This window comes from Columba livia, chromosome 3, assembly GCF_036013475.1.
Source record: "Columba livia isolate bColLiv1 breed racing homer chromosome 3, bColLiv1.pat.W.v2, whole genome shotgun sequence".
NCBI lineage: Eukaryota > Metazoa > Chordata > Aves > Columbiformes > Columbidae > Columba > Columba livia.
In genome coordinates this window covers 82,198,621-82,220,510 of record NC_088604.1, presented here as the reverse complement: position 1 = coordinate 82,220,510, position 21,890 = coordinate 82,198,621, and the positions used below count along the sequence as shown (strand labels likewise).

The 21,890-nt window shown below is 39.1% G+C and overlaps 2 protein-coding genes across 30 annotated transcripts in view; one reads left to right on the top strand and one right to left on the bottom strand.

The window, feature by feature from the left end:
• Positions 1–17,024, bottom strand: part of SDCCAG8 (SHH signaling and ciliogenesis regulator SDCCAG8) — a 110,750-nt gene extending 93,726 nt beyond the window's left edge. For 4 of the 7 annotated variants that reach the window (XM_065057876.1, XM_065057877.1, XM_065057881.1 and 1 more), the window contains exons 1-7: positions 16,572–17,014; positions 9,869–10,027; positions 9,677–9,759; positions 3,197–3,310; positions 2,708–2,833; positions 2,273–2,413; positions 867–931 (exon numbers count right to left, since the gene is read on the bottom strand). In XM_065057876.1, the coding sequence (XP_064913948.1) occupies positions 867–931; positions 2,273–2,413; positions 2,708–2,833; positions 3,197–3,310; positions 9,677–9,759; positions 9,869–10,027; positions 16,572–16,638 (755 nt within the window). In that variant the 5' untranslated portion in view covers positions 16,639–17,014. Of the gene's footprint in view, positions 1–866; positions 932–2,272; positions 2,414–2,707; positions 2,834–3,196; positions 3,311–9,676; positions 9,760–9,868; positions 10,028–16,571 lie in introns of all 7 variants that reach the window. The other 3 variants (XR_010471511.1, XM_065057878.1, XM_065057880.1) reach the window with 3 other exon arrangements.
• A 2-nt stretch (positions 17,025–17,026) lies between these two features.
• The window catches only part of CEP170 (centrosomal protein 170), a 95,020-nt gene continuing 90,156 nt past the window's right edge, over positions 17,027–21,890 (top strand). For 5 of the 23 annotated variants that reach the window (XM_065057875.1, XM_065057874.1, XM_065057872.1 and 2 more), the window contains exon 1: positions 17,167–17,373. The gene's annotated coding sequence lies outside the window, so the exon portion shown is untranslated. Of the gene's footprint in view, positions 17,374–18,827; positions 19,290–21,890 lie in introns of those variants that run through there. The other 18 variants (XR_010471510.1, XM_065057865.1, XM_065057859.1 and 15 more) reach the window with 7 other exon arrangements.

The window sequence follows — 21,890 nt, the reverse complement described above, 5'->3', positions numbered from 1 at the left end:
TTAAGATCTTCTTTTACTTTCATTAGCACAACTGTTTCTGCCCCTTTAAGATTTCAGTACTGTAGATGGCATATTTGAACTTGTGTCCCTACCAGTAACTCTTCCTACACACACACACGTCTAGATTTTTCAGATGTATGAAACCACAATTTATGTAGGCAAAAACAGAATTAAACAGATTCAGCAGCAGTATCATGAGTGCAGGTGTACAGAGGGAAGTTTACTCCAGAACACCAAATCCTAAAGTGGTTGCCTCTACCTCTGTTTTGCTATAGTTTGGTATCTATTCAAACCTTTAATATTTTAAGGAGTACAAGAGGACTTATTTTCAAATATTTTTGTGTTTAAAGATCTGCAGGTTACATGATTGGACACACTGCCTGCATGCTTCAAAACTATATTTTCCTGCTCCAAAATCATTACCTAGCCTAAATTAGTTTGATGCTTAACATTTCTAAAACTTGTAATATAAAATACTAGCAGAAGAAAGCTAATTATGGAAAAGCTCACACAAATCAAAATTCTAACTTTCTCTTTTAAATTCATCTACCTTAACAGACAAACAGTAAAAAGGATAAACATTTTATATCGATTTGTAATTTCTAGAAATAATTCAGTTGTATTTATAAAATGTATATATTGTTAATGTTGCTATATAATAGCAGTACATTCAATTTTGATACATTTATAGTTGAGAAAACTTCATGTAAAACCAGCTTTCAGGAACACTATCAGAAAACATGACATTCAGATGTTTAGGAATTCTCTTACTTAAATTTAAATTAAGAGTGGTCCACGTCATTATGAAGTGATAATTTATTAACAATAGGTTTAAGAAGAAAAAAAAAAAAAAAAAATCACTTTACCTTAGAGACTCTATTTGAGCATCGAGGATACTGACTTTTTCTTGATAAAGAAGTTTTAGTTTCTCCTTTAGAAAAGATGGGAGAAAATAAGTGTCTTTTGCTTTCTTCATAATTTTGTCTTTATAAATAAATCTAGATATTAGCCACATTCATTCTTTTCTCCTGAAGATATCAACTTGTTGAAACACTAGCATCAGAACTCTAAGTATCTCACACTTGTGAAAGTCTACAAAATTAACAACTCTCCCATTTTCTTATTTCTGTACACCTTGCCAGATCCTTATATGGTAAATTGTTCCAGCTTCAATTGCAGCCATGCACAATGATTTAAACAAATTGGCAATCTTGTCTCAAGTTTGCTCTCACTTTCCCAGAAGTCAGCAGAAATAAAAGAAGAATTCTGAAGAACTTCTAGTAGACAGGCCACTTATTTATAATATAGTGAGTTTCTCTTATTATCTGGTGAAAAACTAGATATACAAATCAACCACACCAATGTTAAATACAATGGTGATAACAAACCAGATAAAACACCAGAAAATTAGATTGCTATGGTGATCAGAAACATGTCACAATCAATATGATTCCCCTACTTTAAATATGAGAGATGAAGAAAAAGTGCAATTACTGTAAAAACTAGCTTTCAAACAACTGCAGATAAGGATCACTGATGAGATTTTCAGCTCTAGATGAGGCATAAAAATAACAAAAATACATATTTACTTGGAAAAAATAATAAATACACATAATTATATTGAAGAATTAACAGCACAGACATACACATGGATTAAATATATCAAAACTTTCAGTTAACCATGTTTTTCCCAAAAGAAGGCAACACTACTCCATTAATTTAGAGCCAAAAAATTAAGAATACCTTCTCAAACTAAAAATACAGGATAGAGACAACATTGTCTTTGTATCCCTAGGGCTCCTCTATATCTCTGAAAGCAAAAAAATGTGAAATTCAGCTTAGGAAAAACAGACTGCACAAAGTGACTTTTGTACCCTACTGAGCCTGCGCCTTATTGCAAAAAAGACTACCTGGAGGGCTGCCTAAATTATACCAGCTAGTTTCCACCTGCTTGTGTGCTCTGTTACTGCTATGAATCTCTAAAGTACAGTGGAGCCATGACTGACAAGACATTCTTAAACAAAGACGTATCTCTGGGAAGTCAACATCTGCAGATAAAATCTGTCATCTGTGTCTAACTGGATAATAATATTAATTAGGATATAATGAGAAGATGAGATTTACGAGAATAAAATCTGACCTCAGATTAAGGTTCCATCAATCATAACTCTGCTGTATGTCCGTTACAAAATTGATCATCAGAACTGCAGCAACAATGAAGCACTAAAAGGTTTTACAAAAGTATGTCTCTGCAAAGAAAGTTAATACCAACCAGTTCTACATGCCATTTTTCTATTTCTTCAACAGCTGCTGTAACAGAAGCCTGATCTTTGTTACGTGCTGGTGATGAAGTGACAGGCCGATGCATGCTACAGTCATTACCACCTAAAGGGCAGGAGTTCTGAGTATCTGCCTATAATAAAAATATTAATGCTTCAGTTATAAGTACGTAGGCTGGATCTTTTTTAAACAAATATCAATTATATAAGTATTGAATCTTGTGATTTTCATTACAGTAGGATACAAGAGCCAATAAAAAAAAGTTATTTAAGTTGGAAACCTATGATAATGATGTTATCCAGAGAAATCCACATTTACAAATTTTCATGAAATTTTGACTAAAATTCAGTTTGTGGATAAACATTTTAAAAGGTGTGGGCCCCTAAACACTGATGATTAAAACAACCACAGAAAAATAAAAACTTACCGAGGCATCTAGAAGAGTCTGTTCTCTCCACATATGTTCTGTAGTTAAAAATTTCAGTTTCTGATGGAGTTCCTCATTTTCAAGTACAACTACTTGTAGTCGACCTTTCATCCCAGACAATTCCTCCTACAACATACAGAAACTGCATGTAAAAGGCTCCTTGAGAAGGCTACCAACATTTAAATACATCTTGAGACCAAAAGTCTAAACTAACATTCTCAACTATTTCAACCCATTTAGAGAGAATAAAAATACTCAAAATACAGATGTCATTACATGGAAATTCAAGCTATTTGTGCCTTTGAAGACTCTTAAACACTGGGCAGGCACCAAGATGCATGGTGAGGCTCAGTATCTACTGAACTGCATTTGATTCAGTTTTGGTCATTACAACAATCAATCTCAACAACAATTATCAGTTGTTTTTAAAGCAGCTCTTCAGATGTAGAAGTCCAGGGGGTTTAGTAGGTGAAATATGTTGCCTAGTACCTTGCAAAATTTGACTTCTGCTTCTAAATGGCTGATGTACTGTGACTGATCATTGATTATAGGAACGAGGTCAGAAAGGGCTGGTAAGTCTCTAGTTGCAACTTCCGGAGTTTTCTGAAGGAAGTAAAGAAAAGTATGTGTTATTTTGTGGTTTTCCATTTATCGCAGCAAGATGTTGCTTGCACACCAAGTACTATGTACAGTTAACAAAAAGTCACCAAATACTAGATCAGGAGGAAGGAAGAAACAGTAAGAACCTAAAATCTTCCATACAAGAAGTACATGTGTCACTTCTGTCAAATAGTACAGCTGCTTGGCTAAACACATCTATAAAGCAGGATTAAATCATACCCACAAATCCATTTGTAAATGAAATTCACACTGCTATTTAGGTATATTATCCACTTTAGACAAACCTAAGGGGGTATTTTCTTCTCTGTGAAATTAATAAAAAAAATCCTTAAATTTTAATGAGTTGTGGATATGCATCAAAGGCTACTTCTCTAAATGTTCATTAACAGTTGCTACAGAAACACAACTATGTCTGCAATTTTGATTAGAGACATGGGAAAACATGTAACAGATACCACATTTATCAAAGAACCTGATTATCAGTATTTTAAAAGACAACTCTAAAAAACCTTTCCGATGGTCCTATAAACAGGTAGGAATTTTGATCGCCTCACAAATAACTAGTTATAAACTGTAAAGAAGAGAATCCTTGCCCATTCAAGATAAATATTGACATCTCTGCCTTGCTCAGCAAGATTTAAATAGTGATTAAACTTTTGACAAAATGTGAAAAACACAATTGCTGTAACTTTGCAACATTTACTCCTAAGACTACAGTATTGATTAAGAATGTAAATAAATGTTATTAAAACACCTTTAAAATCACAAATGCAATAGCTTCCTGAAAACTACAGCCGCTCTTTGATCCTATTAGCAACTAACAGTCCTTATCAGTCTAATATAAACGACTTATTTAGAGTTAATATAACAAATATTCTTTATTGTATAATAATTTATTCTAATGAAGTGTAACATGCTTCAAAATTACTTTAATGGAGTAATAATATTAGGCATAAATGTTAGCCTACAATGAAACTGCCTTTGAATAATCACAAAAATATTTAATGAAGTCTCAACTTGCAAATTAAAAAAAAATAAAAAAATAAAAATATCAGCTACTATCAGATCCTCATTCATCCTTCTTATTTATTTCAATAGTCTTCCTACCTTAGTTTGGTATTCTACTACTGCAAATTTCATCCAGTGAAAGAACTAAGTACAGTCTAATGCTAGTTGACAGATATTAACTTTTTTAATTTCTGAAGCTAAAAGAAAGTATATCAAGGCAAACCACAATGTTTTGTTTTGTTTTTCTTTTAATAATTAAAATTAAAACAAACTGTGACACGTGTGTAAGTAGAACATATATCTTCTTATACCAAAGAACTCTGTGTTTGTCACCAATTTACTGAACAGTTTTACTCACATTTGTAACAGGATAAATCTCCCTTTTTTGCATTCTTTTGTGGTAAGGATACAAAATGTACAGAGTTGTTAGTGGGTTCCTCTCAGAGGAAAAACAGATGCATTTCCCAGCATTAGTTCACTATTCTGGATGAAATCTTTATACCAATCCCTACCTAGTTTTCAAATGTATACAATGGGATGAAGTTCAATAAGGCCAAGTGCCGGGTGCTGCACTTTGGTCACAACAACCCCCTGCAGCGCTACAGGCTGGGCGCAGAGTGGCTGGAGAGCAGTCAGACAGAAAGGGACCTGGGGGTACTAATTGACAGGAAGCTCAACATGAGCCAACAGTGTGCACAGGTGGCCAAGAAGGCCAACGGTATCCTGTCCTGTATCAAAAATAGCGTGGTCAGCAGGACAAGGGAAGTGATCCTTGCCCTGTACTCTGCATTGGTGAGGCCACACCTGGAGTATTGTGTTCAGTTCTGGGCCCCTCATTTCAGGAAAGACATTGAAGTGCTGGAGCGGGTCCAGAGAAGAGCAACACAACTGGTGAAGGGACTTGAACATAAGAACTATGGGGAGAGGCTGAGGGAGCTGGGGTTGTTTAGTCTAGAGAAGAGGAGGCTTAGAGGTGACCTCATCACTCTCTAGAACTACCTGAAGGGAAGTTATAGCCAGGTGGGGATTGGTCTCTTCTCCCAGGCAGTTAGCAATAGGACAAGGGGGCATGGGCTTAAACTCTACCAGGGGAAATTTAGGCTGGATATTAGAAAGAAATTCTTTACAGAGAGAGTGGTCAGGCATTGGAATGGCTGCCCAGGGAGGTAGTGGACTCGCCGTCCCTAGAGGTTTTTAAACTGAGATTGGACATGGCACTTAGTGCCATGATCTAGTAAACGGACTAGAGTTGGACCAAGGGTTGGACTCGATGATCTCTGAGGTCTTTTCCAACCCAGTCGATTCTGTGATTCTGTGATTCTGTAATTCTAACATCTCTGGATTCAAGATAGTAAACACACACTTCTGTGCAAAAATATTCCATTATATGCTTCTCAAATATACTTAAAAGTGTTAAATATCATAGAACTCATTTTCAGGAGCTAACTGAAAAGTCAGATCCTAAATATCCTGAATCTCTGAAAAGATTCAGGAACCTAAATCTTTGGTTTGAGATATTATTATTATTATTGCACATTCACTATTCAAGCAACAACAACAAAAACCCAAAACCAAATAAACCAACAAACAAAACCCAAACCACAAAAAAACCCACCAATAGAAACAAAAAAAAACCCAATCAAAGCTACTAATGGCTAGGTATTACATCTACAAGTTATCCACAGCTTCTGCCAACTTTTAAAGATAAAATCCACTGACTAGGCTGAGGTGAAGGTTTCTAGCAACAAAAGCCAACCTGTCAAACTACACCTAGTATAAGTATTGTCCATATTAAAGGGGAGACTCTTGAGAAAGTCAGAACTAAGATTGTGGAGACAACTAGAGGATTTTTCAGAACCTTCTAGAAAAACATGCAGAGAAAGGACTATGAATTTGCAATGTACTATACCTGGCTCAGTACATGTAAGTTGCATGTTCTAATGACATAGAATTCACCTTGCTTTGAGGCCTGTTAATCTCAACTACTTCATGAAGTTTTCAAAAATGAATCACACTTGTTAAAACATATACATAGCACCACTAATATTTGTAATGCATCATTCTGTTCCTCTGGCTCCTGTTCATCCATCCCTCTTTTCGGAAAGTATAACAGACATCTTGCAGCTGAGACCTCCAGCTGCCTTCCTGAAAAGATTACACTGCTGTAGTGTTTGAAAATGAAAGAAAACTCCATTTCCATTCCTTTTTTCACCAACAGTGCTAATGCTTAACCTGAGATGCTTGAGAAACATTGGTGTAAGGTATACAAAGAGTGCTGAAGAATGGTGTCACTAAAAGGAAAAGACTACATAGTACATTTTCCCAACGCTGGGGGCGGGGTGGGGGCAGGGAAGAGGACTTCTTAACACAACTTATTAACTCTCAGCACTGTCACTGGGATATTTATTTATTTAGAAGCCTCTATCTGCCCTTTCATGGGGCAAATGCCTGGTAGATAATTTGTGATTTTTTTTTTTTAATCTTTTCACTACACAATTGTTATCAATTAATTATAAATTAATTTGGGAATTTTTCATTAATATTCTGATAGTATAACATGCTGTAGCATGAAACAATACAGGCCGGAGAGGCAAATATTATAAATACAGGCAAATACAGGCCAAATATTAAAATCAGAAACACCTGGTTAGTACAAATTACCAAATGTTTATGCCTAAGTCTCAGAAATGCCACTCACATTTGCCTTCTGAATACTGAAAAGTTTACGACATAAACACAAGGTTTTATACAATATAAATGCTTGGCAGCTTTGGAGGCCAGCAGTCTACATGGTGACATACGGTTTTGCCAACATGCCAAATAATTTGGCCCACCTTTTAATTTTCCAGAATGCCTCAAATTTCAGTTAGGTCAGCCAAGACCCAGCTTGTAGAACTGCAGTTGTTGTATGAAGCAATCATGGTTGGCCTTGACCTCAGATGATGAGGTAGAGAGCAAAAGGAAAAATCTCTGCCCAACCATCTGGGTGTAATCAAAGAAAAGATGTACTCATTTGATGTCTATTGCAACTTTTATCAATGTGCAAGTGTTGTGGTTTAACCTGAGCTATTAATATAACTACAACAGCCAATCACTCACTCACCCCATGCCCCCAAATAGGGGGGAGAATCAAAACGGAAGGGAGAAACTCAGATTGAGATAAACACAGTTTAATAAAATAAAAAATATGAATATACTACTAATAAATATATATATATATAATAGAATATAAAAGAAAAGATATGCAACGTAATTCCATCCACACTGAGCAACCAGTCCCAGGCAGCAGCACCTGGTCCCAACAGCCAATCCCAGAGAGAGAAAAGAAAAGCAGGAAGGCCCAGAGGCCTCTGCAAATCGCAAGACGACAAAGTCCCGAACAGAACTCCCCTCAACAGGTCTCTGAGAGCAAGAGAGACCAGAAGATCCTGACTTGCCTTAAATATGAAGTGTGACACTAATGGGCTGGAATACTCTTATTGATCAGTCTGGATGTCAGTCAAGCTCTGACTCATCCATGCCCCACTTCCTTGCCACCTCACACCTGCGGGCAGAGTGCTCAGAACGTTCTCGGCTCTCAGATCAGAGCAAATAAAAACATTAACTATGTCCTGGGGTGTTATCTTCTTGTTCTCAAACTAAATTCAAAAAACAACTGTGCTAGCTATGAAAAAGAAAGGTTTCCTATTGCATGAAGAAAATTAACTCGTTTTTAGTCAAACCAGCACAGCAAGAGAAGGAAATTGTGAGACAATGTTATTTATATGTATGAAAAGCTGTAAATTTTAATAAATAGTATATTTTCTGTGAAATATTATATTTAGCTATAGATGCATGCAGTCATCTCTTATTAAGGAATCATCAGGTATTTCAGCATAATTCAAAGCAAAAGGTTAAGATTATTTTGCTTTCCTTGACCTTTGGGGAATCTGATTCTTCTAACACAAGAAGCATTCCTGTGGTGTCCAGCAAATCACCAGATAAGCTCTTATTTTATAAGGGTTTGAGGAGTTTTGTGTGTGTGCACTTTTGTACTTCCACATTCTTTGAGTTTTATACTTGGTCTGTTTTCAGAACACTTTCACATCCTGGTTAGTAAGCAGATGGAGGACAGTTGAAAAGGAGAATAAGGCTACCACTTCACAGAATCCCTCTCATTGGAAACTTCAAGAAAAAGAAATGGGACAATGCCCTATCAATACAGTAAAATCCCAGCTTTTCTCTTTACTCTTTCATCCTTCAATCCACTCCCCAAAAGCATTATCACATGTTTCTGAGCAAAAGCATCCCATTTTCTGAATTTTTCCACTCTACTGAAATTTCCAAATATAAGTAGAAAATTTGGACAAAGATGGATTAAAAGATGCTTCCCCCCCACTTCAAGTACTAAATACATGTTGATACTGATTTGTGTCATGTCAGGATCACTCAATGATACACCGTTCCCTTGAGCCACAAAACACTAATTCTATCCTGCACCATTAAGAAGCAAAAGTACCTCAGAGAACAACCATGGATTTTAGAATGCTCAGTAAAGTTAAGCTTTAAATAAAATTTCTCAATGCCAGAACAGTAGAGCTAGGCTCATTACACAGGCTCAAGGCAACACAGCAGGAATATAAGCTTCAGATTGTTCTGCTGCCACATCAACTTTGAGAGCAAAGACGTGCTTGTCTTGCTTAGTATAAACCACACTTGTCAGTGAAGGACATCAAAAGATAAAACAGGAACAATGCCTTTACATTATTTTCCTTTAGAGATACAGAGCAACTGTCAGATACTAGTAACTAAACTGTCCATTGGTGCAACTCTGCTCCAAGCAGGTTAAATCTGAGAAGCCCATGTAAGGATGTAAACTAACTTTTACAGTGACCTACAAGGCCTGTTGTTACATGAACATCTCTGATCCTCTAAAGAAGAAGCATGGTTACAGTGGGAGAAAGCCTTCCAGAATCCTTAAAGTACACTCAAACAATAGCAAAGGCTGCTTTTACAGAAATGTGTCCATGTAGTCATTCCCACCTGCTTCCAAAACAAAAAGGATGAACTTTTGGTGGAAAGACAAAGATGAGAAAGCTGAAAGCAAAGTGGACTGTGACCCACACTCTACAGTCACCAAAAGAGGAAAAAAGTCTAAATGCTGTCTTAGAGATTTCTTTTTCTTCCACTATGGTCATAAGCATACTCAAGTTCTGGCCACTGCCTCAACTATCTCCTATATTTCAGAATTAAAAAAAAATTATTTGGTGCTTCTTTTTCTTCCTGAATATTAAAAAAGTGATCTGACGATGCATGCCACTCATCCAAACAACACAAAAGAAAAAAGGAGAAGAAACATACACAGAACGACATCTTCATCCTTGACAGAGAGACTTCACTTTCCATTCTTTCTTGATGTTCCAACAAAAATTTAAGTTGATTAACTAGGAAGAGATAAAACACATTTATTATAACAAAAATATTTACTTTTTTCATTGAAATTAGTATCACTTCTAACAATTTTTAAACCATTTGCTTTCAGAGTCATCTTACCTGCATGACTGTTCTGCAGTTCCTGCCAGGCTGCATTCCCACTGTCATCACTGCCCCTGTCCTCAGAGGACTGGTCAGATCCAGCTTCACTATCATCCTTTGCAAACTGTTTGTCCTCCAAGGCATATTTCAGTTGATGAATGCTTTCACTAGCACGTTCTGAAGGAAAAAAAAAAATCATTAGCCACAATAAACAACATAAAAGAAAGTATTTACTGACTGATATTTTAAATTTGAAATAAAATGGAAGAACTAAAAGCATTCAGCATCTATCTAGCTTGACTACTTGATCTAACCTCAGTCCCTGGAAGCAATTACCTAATGCAAATAGCCAAAGCAACTACTTATGTCACAAGAAATATTTACTACATTTTTAAAGAGGAAGCTATAAATAGCATCTTAGCCTGACAATACATTAGGACTCTGCAGCAGTAGTTACTATTACAAATCTCCATCAGGGAGAAAAAAATAACCTTGACCCTAAAATATTTTCTAGCATATACAGCTTTAAAACTTTTCAATGGAGCTAAAACTCATGCTATATTTCACACAATGTGCAGGATCAGGCACCAAGTACAATATTTGTGAAATCTAATGATGTCACCACATATGACAAAGCAATGTGCAGCATAACTGAAAAATAGCTGCGTAAATGACATAAAAACTCAGCAAACTAAGCCAACTGAAAACATTGATTAAATAAAGAGCAATGACTACTGAAAAAGTGTTCTGGGAAGGGAAGAAGAAAAAAAAAACCAAAAAAAAATAAAGCAAAACACCTCTTTCCAGATAAATACAAATATTTTTGTGAACACTTTCAAGAACTAACCAACTTACTGGGGGAGTGATACGTTTCTCACTTTCAATATATTTTTCTTATGTTCCTTTTTTAAATTTTTATTTGATTCAGTTGACTTCATAAAAAAAAAATTCCAATCATAAACATCATATCACTCTGATACAACTGATCATTTCCAATATGCCAGAAAAGAAATTGGAGAGATTTGCAGCTGAGAGACGACAACTAGATTAGGAACCAGAAAACATGGGCTGGCTTTTAGATAATGATACTTCTAGTTCACACCATAGGACCTCAGGTGACTCACTTATTACTTCTTTCTTTCAACTGCCTATGTACAAAAGGAGATGAGTATTTCATTTCTCTTCCCTTTAAGCAATGGATATTGTACCTAGAAAAGGCAGAGTAGTAATCTAAGTAGTATGGCTTTATGCAATGTTCAACAAAGCAGGATCTCCAGGTTCTGCTGTACTACCAAGTGAGCTGTCTCAGTGACACCATCCTTCTTCACAATTCACAGCCACTTCAGCAGAAATATAAGAAACACGTTTCTTTTATAAGAAATGCCATAGTCATTTGTGACTACCAGTCAAAACCACCCTGAATCAGAAAAGTTTCATGAATAATTAACTGTTATTAATAATTTAAAACAAAACAAAACCCCAGTCTCTCAAAACCTTACTTTCAGAAACATATAATCATAACCAATTTTTTCCACTTAGCCCTGAATTCTTTGGAGGGTTATTCTCCCCCAGGACTACTGCATGCTTTGGTATAAATGCCCACGGAACAGGAATTTCACTCCTGTGAGACAAAGCTTTTAAGGTAACATCCTTTATTGGAGCAACTGCTACAACTAGAAAAATGACAAGCTTTTAGGCACATGTCCTTTATTTATGTTTACATATTTGTAATCTGTAAACTGATATAATGCATACATAACTGAAAATATTTTTTTCTCATAGGCAAAAAAAAACTTAAAAAAAATCACAGTTAAGCATTTGCTATGTAGAATTCAGAAGACTGATACCTTAGAGTACAATATATGCTGCTGATTACAAATGTTAATAGCTCCTTTCTTCCAAAAGGAAAGGTTAATAGCGGTTCAAATCAGAAACCAAATGCCAGATATGTTTTTCTGCCTTCACTTTTATCATTTTCAAGTTCACATCATCTTAATGGAAATTGATAAATCAATTTTTTGCACCACTGTAATGGTTTTCACAGCCTCTTTCTGCCTTTTTCTGTGCTTGGCTATAATTTACCAATAGCTTATAAAATATAAGTGCTGCCCCTCCCCCAACATTATATTTAAGAACAGGGTTCTCATGTCCAGTATGCCAGTCACCACTTATTTTTTAGCAAGGATAGTTGTTGTTGTTTTTTGTTTGTTTTTGTTTGTTTGTTTTTTTTAACTCGCTGGCTTCTGACGTACTAATCTTCTCTCAGTACTTATTTTTAAAGCCCAGTCATCTTGTAACTAGCATCACCTCTTCAGATTCTTAGGTATGCCATACTTTAACAAAGTTAATGTAAAAGACAACATAAAAACCACATTTTAAACAGTCATAATTCATCATAATAAGCCCAAATACAATTCACGAGGGAATGACTCAAAAACCAGTGGTTTAGGTCAAATATTTTTCTATTGGCGTACTTAAGCTATTCAGCCATTCTTGAGCATTCCAGGATGTTATGGGAGTGGGAAAGCTAACTGAGAAATGGTAGAAGTATCTCGCTGACACAATGGCTTAAATATTTAGCAAAATACATTGCAACTAGCTGTTGCCAAGATGTATTCCATGTCAGTTATTACGGGGTGTGTCATCTGATAGCAATAAAACTCCTTTTCCCCATTCACTGTAGACCTTTGTCAGAGAACCCCAGAGTATCAATATTTGCTACATAGCCAGTGAAGAACAACAAACCAAAACCAAACAGGCTCATATACAGTTTTTTCCAGAACTTCTCTCCATAATATCACAGCTTCTGAACACAAAGCTACTACTTTATCCTCAAAGATAACACAGATCTTGTTAGGATATGTTCCCTTCTTCTGCAAATAGTCCTGGGGAAACACATTAAGATCCTTATCAATGGCACACTGATGTCCGCTTTTCTTGACTACACTTTCCTGTCTCTGAAATAACACTACAACATTTTTGAAAGCTTCATCAAATATTTGCCAAAGTTTCTTAAACACTTACCAATTTCCAAATTACAAAAGTTGCTGCCATAAGCAAAACACTCACCTTTGGGAAACGGGGAGTTAAGAGCTGCAGATGATCTGTCTTTACACTCACTAGACACTGAAGAGCTAACATTGACTGCATTAACAGTTGCACTGGACGTGTAAAAGGGAATTAGTATATTATAACTTTTTTTCCTTAAATAAGGGACATAATTTGGGGCATTAAAAGACAATGCATTACCAAGTGGAAAAATAGACATGTATTGTTTCTGCCAACGTAAAAAATATTTTTTTAAATATGAAAGAAGTAGAAAGAAGAATGCAAACTATTGGACACCAAAGAACCTTTGCTTAAATATCATGTACAAATCATAGGCACTACTTGCCACAAGGGACAGGCAGATAACTTAATGCCTTAGCAATGGCATAGCTGACCAAACACCTAATAGAAATAAATACATTACTGCTCGTTATTTCAGAGGCAGAAGCAACCAGGGGTCCTAAGCCAGAATCAAGACCGTATCACTCGAGGTAAAAAGATACTCGTATCCCTCAATTCATCTAAACGTGAATGCAACTTTGGAGCAGATTAAACTCAGTTAAGCATAATGCTTTAGACAAAAAGCAATAGGGCTCTGACTGAGACATTGATGTTCAAAATCACATGCCATATGTTCTACATGGTGATTAAAGATATTTCTATGTCCTGAAAGAAGCATCAATAACTCTGGTTATTTTCTATACTCACTGTAACTACAAAATGTATGAATCACTCCCTGAAAATACAGCATAGGTATCCTTTTTCCAGATAAGTATCTTTGTATAACTGGTAGAGGTTTATTTTTTGTATGGGAATGTCAGTTCTGCTACTGAACAATGAATTTTTTTTACATTGGAGACACATTACAGATCCATTCAACTTGTCAGAAAAAAAAAATAAAGCCTAAAGTCAGGACACTCAGAAGTAAAATACAACATGGAGGAGGTAGTTGTATTTTCAAAGTACTAATCAGCTTTGGAAATACAAAAAAAAAAAAAAAATCATTGCAAGAACAATTTGCCACTGAAGTGAAAACAGAAAAAAACAAAGAAACAGAAAAGGCATTAAACCATGTTTGCGTTGTGTAAACAAAAGATGTTTTTTTCAGACACTGCCCAAGACTGTCTATAAAGAGCACTCACTTAAATGAAAGCATCAAAGCTACCTCATTCATGAACTCAGAAATGCCATGGAAAATACTCCAGGAGCTAATGGAGAACTCAGCAAAGGAATCAACCATCCAAAACAAAAGAACTGCTTGAAAGACATAGGAAAAAACCTCCAGATGGTAGAAGTGTTAAGCAGTATAAATTGGAGAAAACCAACTACACCTGTATGAAAAGGTTGCCCCAAGTCTGTCATCTAAAGCTAATAGTTCAGTAATAGTTCCGTTCTAACAATGTTTACAGGGAGATGAATAGAAGTTACTGGCTACAAATTAAGAAAACAGTTCACTTTCTGATATCCCATGGTTCCCAACCAGAAGAAAAAAAAAAAAAAAGCACGCCCTATAAAGTTTGAGAAAAAGGAATTACATTGATTCTTTAGAATGTAAAAAACAAACAAAAAAAATCCAACCAACCAAGCCCCAAACAATGCACAAAAAACCATACCACAAAACAAGACTCCACAACACTGAACACTGTTAAATGAAACAATAAGTCACAAAACAGAAAATTAGACCCATTAGTGAAAACAGAGATGTGACCATTTAAAGAAAATTATTGTCCAAAAATGTATCAATTTTGATTTTGTTTCTATTGACACTTAGAATCTAAAATACTATATCACGTACCTCTTCTGACATAGCATTTCAGCCAAGTAATTGTGTTTTGCACAGTCTTGGAATTTACTTACCATTCTGATAGGCAGCTATTTTTCCTTTTGCTGCCAAACACAGGTGTGCTATCACGCTACTAACATAATAGTAGCTCTGCAAGTATCCTAACAATTGCTACCTATGCAGCTACATTTCACACGTAAACATTAAACAAGTGTTTCACATTTCACACGTAAACATTAACGAGGTTGTTAATAAGCCAGGACTCAAAAAGTTCTAATATGTTTTTAACACTCAGGTGTTTCAAAATAATGAATCACAGATGTATTTGATCCAGTTTCTTAGTCTTTGTAACTGCTTTGCATTATAGGAGAAAAAGGTAGTTTTCACCACAGCTTTTAATAAATCATCATCTTTAAGAGGAAACTGCTCCTGAACTAGCCCTTTCTGCAGAGCATAAAGGGTATGCCTAAGGTCTAGGAACCCTCACATGTGAGAAACTCTAAGCATTCCCCAGTTTCTTCTGACAGATTCTCCACCCTTAAACAAATATTATGTTTTCAACACTGTTTGAGCTTGTACTTATGCCTGTACTAGTGTAACAGAAAATAAATAAACAAAAGAAACCCCTCTAAATGTGGTCCTTGTAAACAAAACATTGACTCTGTATAGGACAATATATCAGAAGACCTACTAAGCAGAAAAAAATGTGTTCGACTACAGTTTCAAAATCCCAATTTATGACTCCTTTGTCGTTAAAGTCATAGTAAAAACCTGTTGTCTCAATGAAAGTCCAAATCCGGTATAGGAAAACTGTCTAGTGGTTTTCCACACTCACACACAGAAAAAGGAAATGTGATATAATACCTAGATTAACTGTGTCTATGCATAGTAATCCATAGGTTTTTATTAATTGGTTTTGCATACCACAAAAGAAACTCTACTCATGTCAAGAGATGCTCTTGATTTTGCCACTGTTCTACCTGCAACTGCATCTACATGACCTCTTAATCTACAAGGGAGGTAATTAGAATTATTCTTCAAAGTTCTATTTTCTGGGACAAATAAAACCAATCATCAGCCCAAAGAACTGATGCTACTCTGAGAAGGAAATATAAAATACTTGCTAAGAATCAACGTCACAACACATGCGATGTGTGGCAGTGTGTCTGGAACGCAACTTCTAGCTCCAAGTGGGGTGACATACCCACAAATTATCTACTAGCTTTCTTCAGAATTTGGACACTTTGACTAGTCAGAGACAGTTTGAAGGCTGTAAAGCACAGGTGTCACAGCAGAGAGATTAAGGTGCTCTCTGTCAGGTTATATGCAAGGCTTCTCAGATAAAAAGGCAGGTATGAAAACAGTTTATAACCAAGGAAATACTAATACTCCTTAGATATCAATTTTCACCCTTTTTTACCACCTGTATAGAATTTTAAATCTCAATGACAGCTACAACTCTTACACAAATAAAAGAAAACCAAAACAAAAAACAAAACAACAAAAAACCAAACAAAAAACCAAAACCAAGAACAAAAAAAAAAAAAAAACAACAACCAAACACTCAAAAGAGGCAGAGCCCTATCAAAGCCAAGTTATGACCAGACAACTACGTGCGACAGCATTAACTATACCAGCGACCGGGTTTTGGGAGGACCAGAAGTAACTCCTCTCTGGCCGCCAGCTGCACCGAGAGCCGAGCGGGCCGCGCTGCCCCAACCCAGCCTCCCCGCAACACCGCACACCAACCGCAGCAGCCGGTGTCCCGCCGGTAGGGGACAGCCGGATACGGCGGAGCCCACCAGCAGAACCGGGCAGCGGCTGAGGTGAGAGCGCCCGCCGAAAGCAGCAGCGAGCTGGCCCCCACCCCGCGCCGCTCTGCCCGCTTACCTCGCAGGCGCCTCTGGTACCGCTCCAGGGACTCTTCCAGGGCGGGCTCCCCGCGGGGCGCCCGCATGACGCCGCCGCTAGCTCCGGGGCAGCAGCCGGTGAGCAGCGGTAGTTCGAGCCGCTCCTCCGTCCCGCGCTCCGCTCCCGCCGCGGGCTCCCGGAAGAACCACAAGTCCCAGAATGCGCGCGGAGCCCCCCTGCGGCTCCGTGGCGTCGGCCGTTGCTACCCACCGCCAGCCTCCGCCCGCCAACTGCGCGGCGTGAGGGAACGTGGCCAGAAAAAAACTACAGCTACCAGGATGCAACGCGCCGCGCTGTGCGCCTTGGGAGGTGGAGTCCCGCTGGCCGCCCACTCCCGGCAGGGGGACGAGGAAGGTGGTCGCAACCTCTTTTTTCCCCTTTGTTGTGGGTTGCGGCGGCACGCGCGCCTGCGCACAGCACCGCTCTTCCGCCTACGTCCCGGGGACCGCAGCGGCCGGGTATAGCGCAGGTCCAGTCATGGCCGCGGCCCGAGCGGAGAAAGCCATTGTCTGAGGCCGGCGCATGCACAGCTCGGTCCCTGACGCCTGCGCACTGGCCCCCCCCACCCCCCCATTGTGTGAGCTCGGGCGGCGCCTGCGCAGTGCTGTGCCCCGCTCTGCCCGTTAGCCGCTATGTGCAGGGAATAACGTTGGGGTGGTTGCCAGAGGGACACCGACCGGAGCGCCCCGCCCCCGTCCCGCGGGGATGCCGGCTCAGTGAGCACCGGCGGCGGCACCACCAGGGACGGACCCTCCCCGGCGCGGCGAACCTCCTCGAAGGGGTAAGTGAAGATGCTGCCGCCCCGGCCGAGGTTCGGGCGGGAGCCGTGATGGGGAGATGGGCCGGGGTCGCACCGTTTGTCCGTCCCGACATCCGCCCGGTGCCTATTGTGTCAGGTGGCCCTCGCTTACCGGGCCTCGGCGCCGTGTGGCGGGGGCTGCGCCCGGCGGAGGGGGCGGTAGCGCGGTGTGGGCACAGCCCGCTCCCCCTCCCTCGTCCCCGCTGGGTCCGGAGGCTGCTGCGCGCCCCCGCCTTCCTTTCCCCTCGTAAGTGCCGTGGGGGGGCTTCGTCGCTCGCTGCCTGAAGAGCATCAGAGCGGGCTGGATGCGGACGGCGCGTCCAGATGCCGCTGCCCGCGTCTCTGTGCCCCTTTCCGCCCCGCCGGGGGCGCCGCCGCCGGCACACCCACCCGGCCGCCCGCGGCGCGGCCACCGGGGCTTCGCAGCCTGCGCTTGCCTTCCGCGAGCGGATTTCCGTGATCCGAGCAGAGGCTTCCAGAGGTTTAATTTTTTAAATATATTTTCGATTGTCCCTGTTTCACAAACTGCCCCGGGGCTGGAGGTGACGTGTTTCTCCAGATTTAAAAATCAGAGATGCATTTCATTCGATATGCGGTGTTTCCCCGCGTCTCCTTAAAATAACGTCTTCTGAGAAGCATGAGGTAGAAAATCTGTTGGTTTGCCTTTTCCCTTACTGCGTATTTTCACCCAACGAGGCGGGTCTTCTGCATTCAAAAATACTCTCCAGAAGGCGTGATCTTTTCTTTCCTGAGGCTCCTCTCGGGAAATAAAATGAAAAACAAAATAACCTTTTTTTAAAATTTTATTTTTTCTTTTTGTTCCCGGTGGCGAGAAACGGGGCCGGGCCCACTTTGTGTTTGTTTCGCGGAGAGGAACGGGTTACTGAGCTAACAAAAACCCGATGGCGATGCTGGAGCGGGTTGCAGCGGAGGAAGCTGGCGTCGAGGCGCGCGGCGCGGCCCTCCTCCGCCCTCGCTCCTGCGCGCGCTGCCGGCTGCAGGCGGGAGGGAGGTGGGGGGGGAGCAGGGAGGGGGGTGTCGCGGGGCTGCCGTTGCGCGGCGGCGGCCGTTGGTGCTCGTGCTGCCTGCCGCGAGCCCGGGACGGCAGCGGTTGGGCGGCGCGCGTGAGCCGGTCGTTGGGCGCAGTAGGTGCGGGTACCAGCCGAGGTGAGCCCGGCCGGTGACAGGAGAGCGGGTGGGGTTCGCTGGTTGTGGGCCTTCTGAGCCTTGTTCTAGGCGTTTTTAAGATGAGCTGACAGTTAGCCCATCTGCTCCTGCGGCTTTACGGAAAAAAAATGAAGCGTAGATGCTATGCCGATGAGTGGAAGATAGAGAATTGCGTTCCTATGACAAGAGATTACAGATACTATCCGCTGGTCTGCACTTTGAAGAAATTATTTTCTTCCATGTGAAAGCAAAGGTACTCATTTAACTACTTGGAAAGAATAAAGGCTGTTCTGGCACTGCCATGAATATCTTTGCTCCTTTGGAATGCCATTCAAGACATGGTGATGGTGTTCTTGGCCCTGAGTTTGCCTGTGTGAAATGATACATGGGATGGGACAGTTTTTGTAAACTGAACGAAGACATGATTAAATATGCTGTGATTTCCTGTGATTAATTTCCTCTGGGAATTACTTTACAACCAGATGCTGAGAAGTCTTGCTGGAACTGAACTTTTAGTATGGAAGCTCCTGAGCTTTAAATTTTACTTAATGGGAAAAAAGTTAAACATAAATACCACAAAGAATCTCATCTCACTCTTTGATTGTTATATTTTAAAAACACTTTCTGTTGTTTGCTGCCTTTTTTTTTTTTTTGGTCCGAAGGACGTCAAGAGGGCTGGCTGAACAGAATAGTGCAGCTGAGGATACACAGAAATCTCAAGAATCTAAAAGGTGTTTCTAATGGATCACATAAAATGTTAATCGATCAGATAAAATCTTTTATTTCATTCTTTTATGTCAAAGTGTTTCTCTTTAGAAGTTGTTACCAAACTTATGTTATCATGGTACTTCATGGGGTTTTTTTGACAAATGACTGCTTCCCATACCAATTCTAACTGACTGTTGCAAACAATAATGGGTTCTTGCTATGTTGTGCTTCATCAGCTGTAATAGACTTTTTTTTTTTTTTTTAACAATTCTGTTCATAACATACAAACTGGAAAAGAACCCAGTTATGAAAGTAAACTGGAAAAACCTATGTTCACTCTTATGAACACCTATGTTCATGAGGTGAGAGCTAGGAAGTCTCCTTGAATGACTGGAATGAAACCTGAGGCATGAATAGCTGCAGAAATTGATTTTGAAGTACCATTTCCAGTTAGTGCAAATGCAGGAAAAATATATTTAATGTATATTGATACCATAGTATCTCATTGAATCTCCTAAGAAGACAATTTTCATGTTAGCACTGTATTTCTTAGCTTTGCAAGCAGAATGGAACTGAAATAAACAAGATTATTTTTACTTTAGTTAGAAAGCCAAGACAATCTGTGAAATTCTAGTTTTCCTTTAGTAAATTCTGAACAGGGGAGTCAGGCATTTGAATCCATGCAGACAGCAGAATTTACTTGCAGAAATTCTCATAATTGCTTCTAGTAAAAGGACATAATGGCATGCACTTCCCACTCTTTGAAGAACATGCTACATAATGTAGTAAAAATTGATATGGCTGTGACCAGGACTGTGAAAAGAAAGTTCTTCATTATTGGGGGATAGAGCTTTGAGTTTGCTATCTGGGAGCTAGCATTAGATATGTATATCTTTTCTAAAATACACATCTTCACTGTGCTAATGAGCCTGTGGAGGTCTCTTGTTGTCTATTAGGTTTATAATGCTCTTACCAAATGGCTGCCTTTCTTCCGTTGTAGCATTGAACACTCTATATCTATGTATCTATGCATTTTCAATGGACCCGTCTACAGTGAGCAGCTTCTTTCAGTGCACAATGCTAATGCTTTCCTGGGTCTGGGTCCATCCAGTGCATTGAATGAGGCAGATGACCTGGGGAAAAATAGTATGTGATCATTTGACTTAAACTGTAACATAAGACATGCAAATTAGGGTGGAAAGACAGTACAAAGTACATGTTTAAACAGCCTTGTGTATCTGTGTTACACAGTTATACATGCATAAAAATCTCGAAATAAATTACAAATACTTGGTTCATTCTTGTCGTTCAGTTTCTCTGACTCCCAGGCTATTTTTTATTTTACAGTTGCATTTGTAGTTAGAATACCCTTTTAAATTCAAATTTTGTTTGACCTTTAAAAAAGAATTTAAATATATATATATATATATATATATTATCATGTATAATGTCAAAACCTCCTTGTCCTAGAAGTCTCAAATAAAACCTACAATATGTTTTAGTAGATTGCTGACAGACTTCAGAGAGGGAGACCTGTGTTTGGGGAAGGACTCAATGCTGCATCACTGAAGTTGAAGGGTTACTATGCAGGCTCTTACATGGTGAATTAGAACCAAGTATGGGAGTAGGTGGATATTAAAGAGAGTGACTAGCAGTTAAGTATTATTGCTTCTGCGTAGAGTATTCCCAATTAGTCACTCTCTTCTGGTTTAGGTACAGCTGTACTGCTCTGTTGAAGTGGGTCTGGTGCTTCTCCAAGTACTTGAGAAGTTGATTCACTCAACTAACCTGGCAAAAACCTATTTCTTTTTTGTTTTGTGTGAATTTCCACGCCCCTACCCCTCCTCCTTGGGTTAAGAAATTGAATTATCTTATTGTGTGGTCAGATGAATGCCGGAGCAAGTACACAGACTGGGGAGAGCAGTGTCAAGCTTGGAGGAAGGGCATAATACCCCCTTTTTCAGTAGCAGGGGTATGTTCAGTGTGTTTAGCTGTCCTGTCTGGCTGTCCTCTGTGCCACTATAGACTACGGTGATCAGAAAGGGGGTGGGTTATGTATAAATCTAAGAAAGCAAAATAATTAAGATACCGGGTTTGTTTACTGCACTTTGCAGCCTTTGTTTACTGCACTTCATATGTAGAATGTCCACAGCCACAGACTAAATGTTCAGAACATATTACTGGATGAAAAAAATGTTTGTATGCAAAGTAGACGTGAAAAGAGAGAGGATAAGTGGTTCTGTTAAGTGGTGTTACCTTTGAACAAGGAAAAGCAGTTTTTTTGCACCAGGATAATATCTTATCTTTTGCAGAAATTAAGGCTGAAGTCTTGAAATATTTTCATAGTTTTTTCTTGCCTACTTACTAGTTTCAAAGTGTGTGATTTTTGTGAGTTGTAGATAAGTGTTATTTGATATACACTTAGAGAAATTGTTTTTATTCATTCAAAATGGAGAAATTAAGCATCTGCTCTTTTTTCATCCCCTGAATAGAACACTTAATAAAACATGATAATTTTTACCCATTTGAGCCCAACTTATTTGCCAAATTTGTCTGTCCTTCTCTTTTTCTCCTCTTAGAAATGGTTACTGAAAAACAAACTTTACCTCAGCTGGGTATGTTTT